The sequence below is a fragment of the Brassica oleracea genome, chromosome C3, assembly GCF_000695525.1.
Source record: "Brassica oleracea var. oleracea cultivar TO1000 chromosome C3, BOL, whole genome shotgun sequence".
Taxonomy (NCBI): Eukaryota; Viridiplantae; Streptophyta; class Magnoliopsida; order Brassicales; family Brassicaceae; genus Brassica; species Brassica oleracea.
The window spans coordinates 37410292-37422610 of NC_027750.1; the positions used below are offsets into that span (position 1 = coordinate 37410292).

At 34.3% G+C, this 12319-nt stretch overlaps 3 protein-coding genes across 3 annotated transcripts; 1 reads left to right on the forward strand and 2 right to left on the reverse strand.

Moving 5' to 3' along the window:
- Positions 1-6446: 6446 nt before the first annotated feature.
- LOC106330534 lies at positions 6447-7667 on the reverse strand. The gene is made up of 3 exons (XM_013768985.1): positions 7222-7667; positions 6730-7022; positions 6447-6502 (listed from the first exon to the last, which is right to left on the reverse strand). Exons 1-3 carry the CDS (start codon positions 7665-7667, stop codon positions 6447-6449), a joined length of 795 nt encoding a protein of 264 aa, XP_013624439.1.
- A 618-nt stretch (positions 7668-8285) lies between these two features.
- LOC106328086 (glutaredoxin-C1) lies at positions 8286-9649 on the forward strand. Its single transcript, XM_013766448.1, has 4 exons — positions 8286-8565; positions 9011-9099; positions 9185-9283; positions 9368-9649. Exons 1-4 carry the CDS (start codon positions 8462-8464, stop codon positions 9436-9438), a joined length of 363 nt encoding a protein of 120 aa, XP_013621902.1. The 5' UTR covers positions 8286-8461; the 3' UTR covers positions 9439-9649.
- Positions 9650-10063: 414 nt separating this feature from the next.
- Positions 10064-11307, reverse strand: LOC106328084 (diphthine methyltransferase homolog). The gene is made up of 2 exons (XM_013766447.1): positions 10937-11307; positions 10064-10855 (listed from the first exon to the last, which is right to left on the reverse strand). Exons 1-2 carry the CDS (start codon positions 11241-11243, stop codon positions 10149-10151), a joined length of 1014 nt encoding a protein of 337 aa, XP_013621901.1. The 5' UTR covers positions 11244-11307; the 3' UTR covers positions 10064-10148.
- Between the last annotated feature and the right edge of the window lie 1012 nt (positions 11308-12319).

Here is a 12319-nt window from a genome sequence, read left to right on the forward strand (position 1 = left end):
ACTACCGACCAAATTGTAGCGAAATAATTTGTCTTAATAATTTTCTTTTCTTTTTCTTAAACTATTATCTGTTTAAAAACTATAATATGAAGTTCGACATGACGACTATGTAAAATTCATAACATGAAAATAAACAAATAATACTAATTTTTGGTTTTTACCGGAAAAAACAAAAAAATCAACATTTCAACCGAATAAACTAAAATAAATATTAATTTAAAATAATAGTTATATTTTAGAAGATTAAAAACCAAAAAAATAATAATTTAAAACCGAACCAATATCCAGACTAAATATATTTAATGTCTTTTTATTAAAAATAATGAAACTAATAATCACATTTCGCGCCTTGCGCGGATTATTACCTAGTTCATATAATAAATGAACTGAACTGAAGTAGCTTATGAAAAATTTGTTTAACCGAGTTATGACACCTTTACCCTCAATGAACTAATAAGTTGGTTTCATTGGCCCCATTCAACGTTAGTACTGCGACCCAGTTGTGTAATGTGTTCGTAATGATCATGTGTCATTTACGCTGGTATAGTTCTTTTGCGCAGGTAACAAACACCAAGTAGCTGGATGTCTTCTTGTTCGTAAGTTCCTCTGCATGAATTTGAAGTTTGATTTAGCATAAAGGAGACTATAAATTCCACTCTAACATAAGTTTATGTAAGTTATATATATATATATATATATACACACAGTGAAAACTCTATAAACTAATATTTCATAAATTAATAAATATTAAAAATTAATAAAATTTTATTTTCTCAAACTATGCTAGTGTAAAATATGTCATAATTCGATAAAATAATAAGATGGTAATATTTCTATGAACCATTATAAATTAATAATTTCTCTCTCTATATATATATATATTTATAAACATAAACTAAACCAAATATTGAGTTTATACGAATTACTTTTCATCATAAGTGATGAATTTCAGTAAACTATTAAAAAGTGACATTTGTAAGACATCTTACCAAAATTTGTAGATTGTGTTAAGACTAGAATAAACTAAACCAAATATTGAGTTTTTGATCGAGAAAACAGTCAGATAAATAATGAACTTACTGTTATAAGATAAACTTTGAAATGATCCTACACTCCTTTACCAACTCAAGCACTATGATCATCTACTCACCAAACACTAATCCTCCACTCCTTTACCAACTCAAGCACTATAATCATCTACTCACCAAGCACTATGATCATCTACTCACCAAGCACTATAAGCACCATCTTTGTTATTTTATGTATTGTTGCTCACTATAAATACCATCACTCATCTCACTCTTTTGTACACCAAAAACAAGAAGAAGAGTTTATAAACAAAGAATCATTACATCTCATCTCTATTCTCCCTGTTCATAGTAAATATTCTCTCTTGCATATTTATCGTATATCTTCTTTCTGCGGGGAAAATATTTCGCCCTTATTTAAATTTTTCGATACTATAAATTATAATTTATTTCATAATACTTACATATTTTTGCCAAAAAAGCTTGAACTCTTCGTTAATCCAAAAAACATATAAACTTGTGTTGACCGAGCCAAATTAAATATAGCTTAAGTCAACATTTAAGTTTAACGAAATCAAAACGATGTCGTTTTGATAAAAAAAAAAAACAAAATTCACTATAAATGTATTGAACTTATACATTTTTTCCTGATAAAAAAACCTTTCACTGGTCCAAAAAAATATAAATTTATTTTTGGTTCGGACTTTGGATTCTTGATTTATATATAATTTGTGTCAGACAAAACAAGTTTATTTTTTTGGATCAATGGTTTATTTTTTTGGATCAATGAAAAGTTCATTTTTAGCAAAAATGTGTAATAGTACTATTTTTACGGTAAAATGTTTTCGTTCATTTTAATTTTAGCAAAACAACGTTGTTTTGATTTCAGCTAAAAAATAAACGTTGATTAAGTGAAATTTAATGTTGACTAAAGTTATACCTAATTTGGCTCGGTCGACACAAGTTCATATGTTTTTTAGATTAATGAAAAGTGTGTAAGTTCAGTACAGTATTTATTTGACTGTTTTCTCAGTTTTGATTTGCGTAAGATTTTAACCAAAAACCGAAACTTAGCAGACTAATTATATTAGCTAACCAAGTTAAACCGGGAATATCAATTGGGAGTCTCGAGGCTGGCTTATACACAGACAAGTTGCTGACTTGTTTAATTCACTGGGCAGCTGCCCGTAACATTCACGTACCTTCAAAATATCATCTGCCAGCTGACCAGAAAAATTTATTACTTTTAATAGAAAAATGAATTCCCGTTTTCTTTTATTTCCATTTATATTACCATCCACTAGTGGTTTCAGTATCACCCTCTATTGACCTAATTATGAAACCTTATATAAACCAAACCCCCTTTGCATATCCTCAGATAACTTTAGAAGCCTCCTTTGCGTCTCCTCCTTATACTATCTTTTTTTTTTGTTTGGGCTTCTCTTCCTTTTTAGTTTTAGCTACTCTTTCAACTCCACATAAGGTGTTGCTTGTCTATATGTTGGTAATGTTTATTGTAGATTTGTTGGATATATAACCTTCATCAAATAGTTGGTCGTTCTGGAAAAATCTATTGAACAATCCAGGTTTTATTAATGTTGTCTATGATTTTGTTCAAGTAGTAGGTTAGCTTCAAAGTTTTTCATATTTGAAATGATAATGCATGTATTATATGAATCAACTTCGAAATAGTTTGGATATGACTGTATGATGTGCAAAAATCTTCCATCCGCATGCCATGTCGTTTTTGTAGGCAGAGCGGCCATCTTTTGCATATATTAACCTTCAAATGCCTTTCATCATGTTTGGCCCTTGGGAGTGTTAAAAGATCGATATTTCAATAACTATTCTCTGTAGTATTGAAATCGATTTTTTACCTTATGGCATACATTACCTCTCTCTCGATATCTAAACATTTTTATATAAGTTTATTCTCATTATCTCTCTTTTTTTTTGACAAAGGGTTTTCATTAATCGAATACCGGTAACTAGTTTCTTTCTTCATCTTCTAATTTGTTTGTTAGCTTTTCAGTTTAGATATTTTTTTGTTTGCTAAATCTTTTGCAATAAGATATAGCCAATTTGCAGAGCAATGACGTCAAAATATAAAATGGCGTTAGTTGCCTTGAAGGTTGGCAATACAAAATAAGCGATTCTCCGTGCCTATTAAGTCTTTCTCATATTGATCGTGGCCTCGAACAAGTCGCTACATTCATTATCATTTTTTTTCTTCTTTTTTTTGTGCACAACGACATTCATTATCTTGTAATCAAGTATTTTAAAAAAAAATTGCAGCCAAACGATGATAATGAAGCAAAAAATAAGAGAAAACTATGGACTCTTTCTCGGACAAGGAGACATGCCCACCTAAAAATGAATCATTCCTAATTTTAGGAAGAAAAGTCAATTAACATAAATAGAAAAATATCTTATTGATAGTTTTTAATTCTACTCCTATGATTCCAATGAAACATAATTATAGAGCAATTATTCTCTTTTGTGATTTGATTTGTACCATAACTAAGGGGATTACAGCGATAAATAGTTCATAACTTCATAGTTCATACTAAGACTGGTTTCGAGGATGTGATGATAACCATAGACAATTAACATAAATAGAAAAATCTCTTATTGGCAGTTTTTAATTCTACGATCCTATGATTCCAATGAAATTTAATTCTATAGCGGTTATTCTCTTCTCTAATTTGATTTGCACCATAATTAAGCAAGAAAGATGTTCATAAATTCATACTAAGACTGGTTTTGTGGATGTGTGATGATAACCACATGAGGAAGCTTGAGATAGACCAGATTGATCACACCTAAAACCTTTATCACATTCAAAAGCGTACCCAGCGATATCTTGATTGCAAGATCATCAACTGTTGCACTCTGCTCGTTTAACCGTTAACGACATTGCTGTCACTAATTGAGCCGGCTCTATTCAGCTGATGAAGTCTATACACCTACAAAACCAAAAACATTCCTTTCAAAAATGTTACTTGTAGAGAGGTGTTGATGTGGCAAAGAGAGTAATTGCATGCATACCTGAAAGATGATGGGGATGACAGGAGATCGATATTTAGCTATAAGATCAGCATTAACGCTAAAACCGTATGATAGGATTTTAAAAGGAAAAAAAATTAATATTATATAAATATATATATATATATATATATATATATATATATATATATATAAATTTTTATTTTATAAAACAGAACCAATAAATATGTTACACATATATGTGTCAGGACTAACACTGTTTATTAATGCTCTTAATTAAGAGCATCTCAATTTTCTCTTTCCTAATTTTCTTTTATTTTAATTATTTAATTTCTAGAAACTCGTGTTAAGATACGAACGTTAACGCTGTTCTAAGACCACCATTATCCCTTGAGACCTATTAGGATCTCTTAAACATTTGTTTAATAATAAATGTATATTAAGAGTTTTAGTTAAGAGACCCCTCAAATTTTATCTTCCATTGCAAGTTTCTTAAGTAGGGATTCTTAAAAAAAATATTAAACATTATTTTAGGAAAGATAAAATTTATTTATTAAATAAAACATAACAAAAGACAACATATTAAACATAGATTTAAAAAAAAACAAAAAAAACAAAGATTAGTAAAATAAACAAGAATAATTTGAAATAAGCATCTGAGCTCAGTTGTTGTCTTCATCACGTCCAAATTTACGTCATATATGTTCAACCAAATCAGCTTTCAGTTGTTGATGCAGTCGTCTATCACGAATTCTAGTTCGAACACCCATCATATTGGCGATAGTTGTAGGGATATCTGTAGAATACGAGAGATCGACATGTGAACTTCCATTTTTTTTTTCCTTGTTGGAACTCTAAAACATCAAATTGAGTGTATCCATCTCGTTTGTCTTTTACTATCATATTATGGAGTATGATACATGCTCGCATAATCTTCCCAATTTTGACTTTATCCCAAAAAGTGTCAGATTTTTAACAATGGCAAAGCGAGCTTGCAAGACTCCAAAAGCACGCCCGACATCCTTTCGGACAGCTTCTTGATGTTGAGCAAATAAAACTGCTTTAGGCCCTTGTGGTATTGGAATAGATTGGATAAAAGTTGTCCATTTCGGATAAATACCATCGGTGAGATAGTAATACTCTCTTCTGTTGACATAGTAAGTGACTTGCGGAGCTTGACCCTTTATTATATCATCAAAAACAGGTGAGCGATCAAGAACATTGATATCGTTTAAGGTACATGGAGGTCCAAAAAAATCGTGCCATATCCAGAGATCATATGAAGCAACCGCCTCTAAAACGATTGTTGGTTTACCCGAACTACGAGAATATTGCCCTTTCCAAGATGTGGGACAATTCTTCCACTCCCAATACATACAATCGATGCTTCCTATCATCCCGGGAAATCCACGATGCTCTCCAATATCAAGTAGACGTTGAAGATCAGCCGGTGTTGGTCTTCTTAGGTACTCATCGCCGAACAAATTTATTATTCCTTCCACAAAATGTTCCACACATAACTTTCACACATAACCGAGTTGTAGTTTCACTGAGCCGAAGGTATTCGTCGACTGTATCAGCCGCAGTACTATACACTAAGACACGAATATCTGCTGTACATTTTTGGAGTGTAGAGAGACTAGACCTTCCAAGACCATCTTCCTTTTGCCGAAAGTATTGAACTTCGTTGGAGAGTCGATCAACAATATGCATGAAAAATCGCTTGTTCATTCTAAAACGGCGTCGGAAAAAAATATCAGGATATGTTGGAGTTTCACTGAAATAATCATTCCATAACCGTGTGTGTGACCTTCTTCACGATTTCTTTTGATATAAACTCGTTTTTTCCGTCTCTTCGTTTCATCTTCTTGACGACCATAATCAACGAAAAGATTCTCGAATGTTTGATTAAGCTATTGATCAAAATTTTCATCATCTACTCATTCATAAGTGTTATGGGAAGAAAATGCCATGAGATGAAAATTGTTTATAAAACTTGAGATGGAAGAAAGAGCTTGAGATGGAACTTGTGTTTAGATAAATATTTTGAATCGTTTGATCTTATGTTTTATCATGTGTGTAGATAAAGAACTTGAGAGGGAAGAAAGAAGAAAGAACTTAAGAACGTTTGATCTTATGAGAAGAAAGAGCTTGCATACACTTCCATTTATACAACTTTCTAATAAGATAGAACATTTGATGACATGAGCATACAAGACACTAAAATACAAAACATGTGACATGAGACTACAATATTCCGTGACATGAGAATACAAGATACTACAAAAAACAAGACATGTGAGTACAACAGATGATGAGTCTGTGACACATGTGACATGAGCCTACACACGGTTAATGAGTCCGTGACAAGAGAATACAAGAGACTAAACAACAAGACATGTGAATCAATAATCAGAATCCGTGACACAGATGCTCCCAATACTTGTGTGTTGCAAAAGGGTCCAAACCTGAAACAATCAACAACATCAATGAACCGATCAGAACAAGAGAATCATGAAACAGACCAACAAGAATCATCAAACAGAACAACAAGAATCATGAAACAGAACAGCATATCATTCTCATTAATGAAACAGAAGATGAACATGAACAAGAAACAGATTTAGAAGCAAGCACAAGAACTTAAAACAGAAACAAAGAACAAACAACACGACCTTGAGACCTTAAAACTAACTAGACAACATGTCATTAATCAGCTTCTTCTTCAGAGCTTCTTCGTAATCAGCTAGAGGTTCCTTTTTGGCTAGTAGACTATCAAGTAGACTCATCTTGGAAAGCCTCTCTTTGATAGCCAAGTCCTGCTCTTTGATGGACCACATGCTCTGAAACTCTGCGAGCGCCTTCCCCTCTACCATAGTCTTCTTACCAGAAACCTTTGCTGCCTTAACACCAGGGGGTCGAATGGTACCTTGATCAGCTTCACCAGTTGCGTGTGAGCTTGATGATTGTGCACTGTCCTCACACTTTCTATTTTTAGAGGTGCTATCGGTTTTAGAGGTTGAAAGTTCACACCATTTCTGATCATTCCGGAGCTCCTTCCATGCATGTTCAAGGTTGAATTTTTTTATGGTTGTTGTAGAAGATTTCATGAGCTAATTTGAGAATATCATTCTCATCTTGCCCACTACTTTTCTCTCTTGTTGCAGCTTCATAACATCCACAAAACTTGGAGACAAAATCATTGATCTTGTGCCAACGCTGCTTACAGTGGCTAGCTTCTCTCTGTTCAAGGCCTGCAATCTTCGGACTGGCCGCAAAGTATGCTGCAATCCTCTTCCAGAAAGCACCCGATCGTTGCTCATTCCCAACAACAGGGTCTTTGCTCGTGTTTAACCACGAGCTGATGAGCACGATATCATCTGTTGGAGTCCATTTCCTTCGCTTTCTACGCTCCGCAGGAGTGGCTTGACTCTCTTCTACTAAACGAAACTGTGATGAATCTTCAGCAACTCGACTCTCTTCTACTAAACGAAACACAATGTCTTGTTGACTATTTAGAAGCTCAACAAACTTTGGTGTCTGCGTATATGGATTATAATCCACCGAAAGACAGATTCGACGAGACCCAACAAATAACAAATGAAAACAACCAATCAGAACAAGAAGATGCATAATCTAAGACATGCATAATCGAAGAACACAACAACCGCTTATCTTTCTATTTGAGGAGAGCCACTGAGCGAGAGGTCTGTCGCCGTCGAGGAGAACCACCGAGATTGAGGTCGCCAACGCGAGTCACCGAGGGAAACGTCGCCGACGATAGCAAAGCCACCAAGAGGGATACAAATCGCCTTTCGTCGGAAGAGAGGATTCGAGAGAGAGAGAGAGAGATGCAACTTCGATCGCGTTTAACACGTAACCGAACCTCCACCCTCTCATTTGTTGAGACGTGCACGGTAAGATACGTTGCTTCACGGCCTTAATTAAGAGCAATGTCTTCTGCTTTCTTCATTTTTTTTTTAATTGTAATTAATCCTAAGAGACTTACTAAGCACCCGCGATAAGAGATGCTCTAATAATCTCATCTCCTCTAGTCCTCTGTTTCAAATATCACCGGTCAAATCAATTTCTTCATCTTTTCATTAAGGACGGACCGGTTAGGAATACGAACCGGGTCTGATTCTAAACCCAATCTCCTTGTATCCCCAACAAAAACCCCGGATAGATCAAATAAATACTAAATAGATAATGGGACCCTTAAAATAAATAAATACTTTTTTCGTCTTAACGAAAGCACAAAAGTAAACGATTCTTTCTTTCTGTCTTCTCACAAACTAGACAAGTAGACGATAAAATTCTTTGAACAGCCAGCAAGATTGCGCACGAAGCTCGAGCGAAAGGCATCTGTAGGAGTTGTTCTGTCCGATTCCTTCAAAGAATATCTACTGTTCAGGTAAGAGGAAGAGATGGGTTCTATGTTCAGTGGAAATCGATTGAACAAGGAAGAGATGGAGGTTGTCGTGAACAAAGCCAAAGAGATCGTCTCCGCTCACCCTGTCGTTGTCTTCAGGTTTGAAATTTCTCGTCTCTCTTTTTTTTTTTTTTTTTTTTACATCTGTGATGCTCCGTTGATAACTTGCGTGTTATGTCTCTATCTCTGTCAAAGGCTTCAGTCTTTGCGTTTGCTGTGAGATTCTGCTTTAATTTTACGCAGACATGCCTTTTAGATCTTCGTTGGCTTTGTAGGATTCAGTGGAATTATATCATAGTAATGGAAGATTGATCTCGCTCGTTTTCAAATGGACTAATCGTCAACTGCTTTTGAAATCTCATGTTTTTATTGAGGGGCAAGTCAATGTGCTGCTATAGATGAAGCTACTTAATGTTGATTGCTTAGGGTAGAGGTCCCCAAAAGTTTTTCCCTTTGCTTTTATATGTCTACTACTTGATTTACATCTCGTCGTTATAGTACTTCACTTTGAGTCTTGAGGTTTGATCCATGTTCACTATTGCAGCAAGACTTACTGTGGTTATTGCCAGAGTGTGAAACAGCTGTTGACACAGCTAGGAGCAACTTTTAAAGTACTTGAGCTCGATGAGATGAGTAAGAAACCCAAAATCTCTGTCAACCTTGGGTTATTATATGTTCCATGCTCCTAATTGACAACTAATTGCTCTACTTTTAACAGGTGATGGAGGTGAGATCCAATCAGCTTTATCTGAGTGGACTGGACAGAGCACTGTTCCTAATGTTTTCATCAAAGGCAAACATATCGGTGGATGTGATAGTAAGAGAACAACACTATACAAACTCTCTGCACATTAATGGCCGGAAGAACTAACTAACTAAACATTTGGGTGTATTTTTGCAGGAGTGATGGAGAGTAACAAGCAAGGCAAGCTTGTGCCTCTACTTACTGAAGCTGGTGCTATCTCCAATTAACTCTTCCCAGCTTCGAGTGAAAACTCTGAAACTAGTGTCCTATAAACAGTGGAAATGAAGAAGAATGTTATATGTTACATATTGTCAAGTACCCAAATAAGGAAAGATACTTGTGGTTTTCACTTTGCTTTAAACAAAACATTAACACTGCTGTTTGTGCTGTGCTGTAGTTTGGTTAATGGAAAACTAATTTGAGTAAAAAACTTCTGGAGATTCTTTATAGTTGAACCACTTGACATCTTTGTAACCGGAAAGGTAAGCTTTTGTCTTTACGTACTCAAGCGGGTGTACTGGTCACAAGCTTTGATGAACTCTGAAACTTATGTCTTCAAATTGTTAGATCATGAAATTGTATTTTTTTCCCTTAAACCAAATAAACAAAACACCGCTTCTCTTTGTCAACTTTGTTTAGACAAAGCATCCATGGTTTGGTTAATGGAATTAAGTGATTTGTGTAGCTTCCTTTTGCTGAATCACTGGAGACTGCAGGTGTTGTGCTATAACAATAGTATTGCTTTTGAAGTTAACTATGTATTACAGGTGTTGTGTAGTAACGATAATATTGCTTCTGAAGTTGACAAAGTAAATTAAGGACTCTCTCTGTGTTGATATAACCATAACACAATCTTGAAGCTCTTATTGAAAAGAGCATTGCAATTTGAAATTCAACAGTCTAGGCAAACAATAAAAAAAAAAAGGATCAAGCAACTTCAAATCTCAAACGTAGTTTCAGGCGTCCATAAACGAAGAAGCTTATCATAAAACGAGCAAGTTGCCACAAGACTCCGCTTCTGATCTTTCCCCTTATACCAATCAGCTCCATAAGCAAGAGATTCATGCTTGTTATAACTCTCCATCACTTCACCTTTCCCACCACTAACCTTAACTACAGCAAAACCATTATGCATACAAGCTGCCAAAACAACACCGCTCAGAGACGGATGATGCTTGATTCTCCACACTCCTCCCCCTAGTGACACCGATATTTCATTCACAGGTCTCGAAACAGACCTCGTGTCCCAAACCCTCAAAGTTTCATCATAACTTCCAGTGAATACAGAGTAAGGATCACTTGGACTCGGCGAGATGCAGCAAACACCCATCGTGTGAGCTTTGGAATTCTGGAAAACCCGATTGTCCCCGGGACTGTCTCTGATATCCCAACAGCTGAACTTGCAATCATCTGATCCAGTATAGACCAAACTAGGGTTATTGAGATCAAACGAAGCTGTCCAGACCTCAAAGTCGTGTTCTTTCCATTCTTGGACTGTTTCTAGATTGGAATCACTGAACGAAACAACAGAAGCAGAGCCATCGGATAAACCAACTACAATCGATGTCGATGACTGGTCCCAATCGAGATAAAGACACATTGATGAACTGATTTTTGAACCAGCGACTTCTCTCAGAGAGTAACCTGTTGCAAAGCATGAAACTTTTAACTCAGATCCGTCTTAAAAGACCAAACAAACAAGTTTGGTCTCAATAAAGTCGTTACCTTTGGCTTCAGAGTCATCAACCTTGTAAACTCTCAAGCACCCATCAGCATCAGCTTGAGCAAGCGCCAAGCTCCCTCCTCCACCGCGGCTCCAACGGATGTCGAAGACTCCGGTGGTGTCGACTTTATGTAAGAGATTCAAACGAGAATGTTCGATGTCGAATAGATAGACAGAGCCCGATCGAGAGGGGAGATCTCCTTCTTCGAGTGTGTAAGTAGAAGCTGCAAGCAAGTTCGCGTGAGGCTCGTGAGGACAGAACTCTACTGCGTCTGCGTTTCCTTCGAGGTAGCAATGAGCTGCGTCCATGGCTGCTGATCTCAAGATTCTCTACTGCTTGGCTAAACAGCCAAGGAGAGGGATAATAATAACTGAGTAGGATAAAGCTTGCTTCTTGCACTTTGCACTGAGTAAATTTATTTGTATATATTATCGATAGTTTCTTTTATATATTTGATCATTTTATTTATATATATATAATATTTTTTATTGTTATTATATAATTTTTTTTCGATGAATCAGATCAATTTTTATTAAAAATAATGGAACAAAACTATAATTAATACATCATAGGTTGATCGGATTGGACATTAAATAAATTATGACATAAAACCTTATTTTTTCCATCAAACACATTCTTGAAAAAAGTGAACAGTATTATTTTCACCGTTGAATTATTTTGAACTTTTATCTTCCATATGGTTTTGAAAGCTTTCAAATCAACCATCGAATTGATACATGTCATTTTAATTTTTTTAGTCGTATACTTAAGGAAAACTTACATTTTTGTAATTTAAAATCGTTTTAAAAAATTTAAAATATAACATATAAGAAAAAATCTAACATATAAGAAAAATATAACATATAAGGTGTCCTCATTTTTGTATTTTAAAGTCGTTTAAAAAAATAAAAAATATAACATATAAGGTGTCCTCATTTTTGTATTTTAAAGTCATTTTTAAAAAAAATAATAAGAAAAAAATCTTATATGGTTAATGTGATTGTTTATTTTTTTTAATAATATAAAATTAAACAAAAATGAAGAAGGTTTTTGAAAAAAGTGAACAGTATTGTTTCTACAGTTAAATTATTTTGACTTTTATCTTCCATATGGTTTTGAAACCTTTCAAATCAACCATCGAATTGATACATGTCATTTTAATTTTTTTAGTCGTATACTTAAGGAAAACTTACATTTTTGTAATTTAAAGTCTTTTTAAAAAAATTCAAAATATAACATATAAGAAAATCTAACATATAAGGTGTACTCATTTTTGTATTTTAATGTCGTTTTAAAAAAATATATAGCATATAAGGTTTCCTCATTTTTTGTAATTGAAAGTCATTTTAAAAAATTCAAAATATAACATATAAGAAAAAAAATC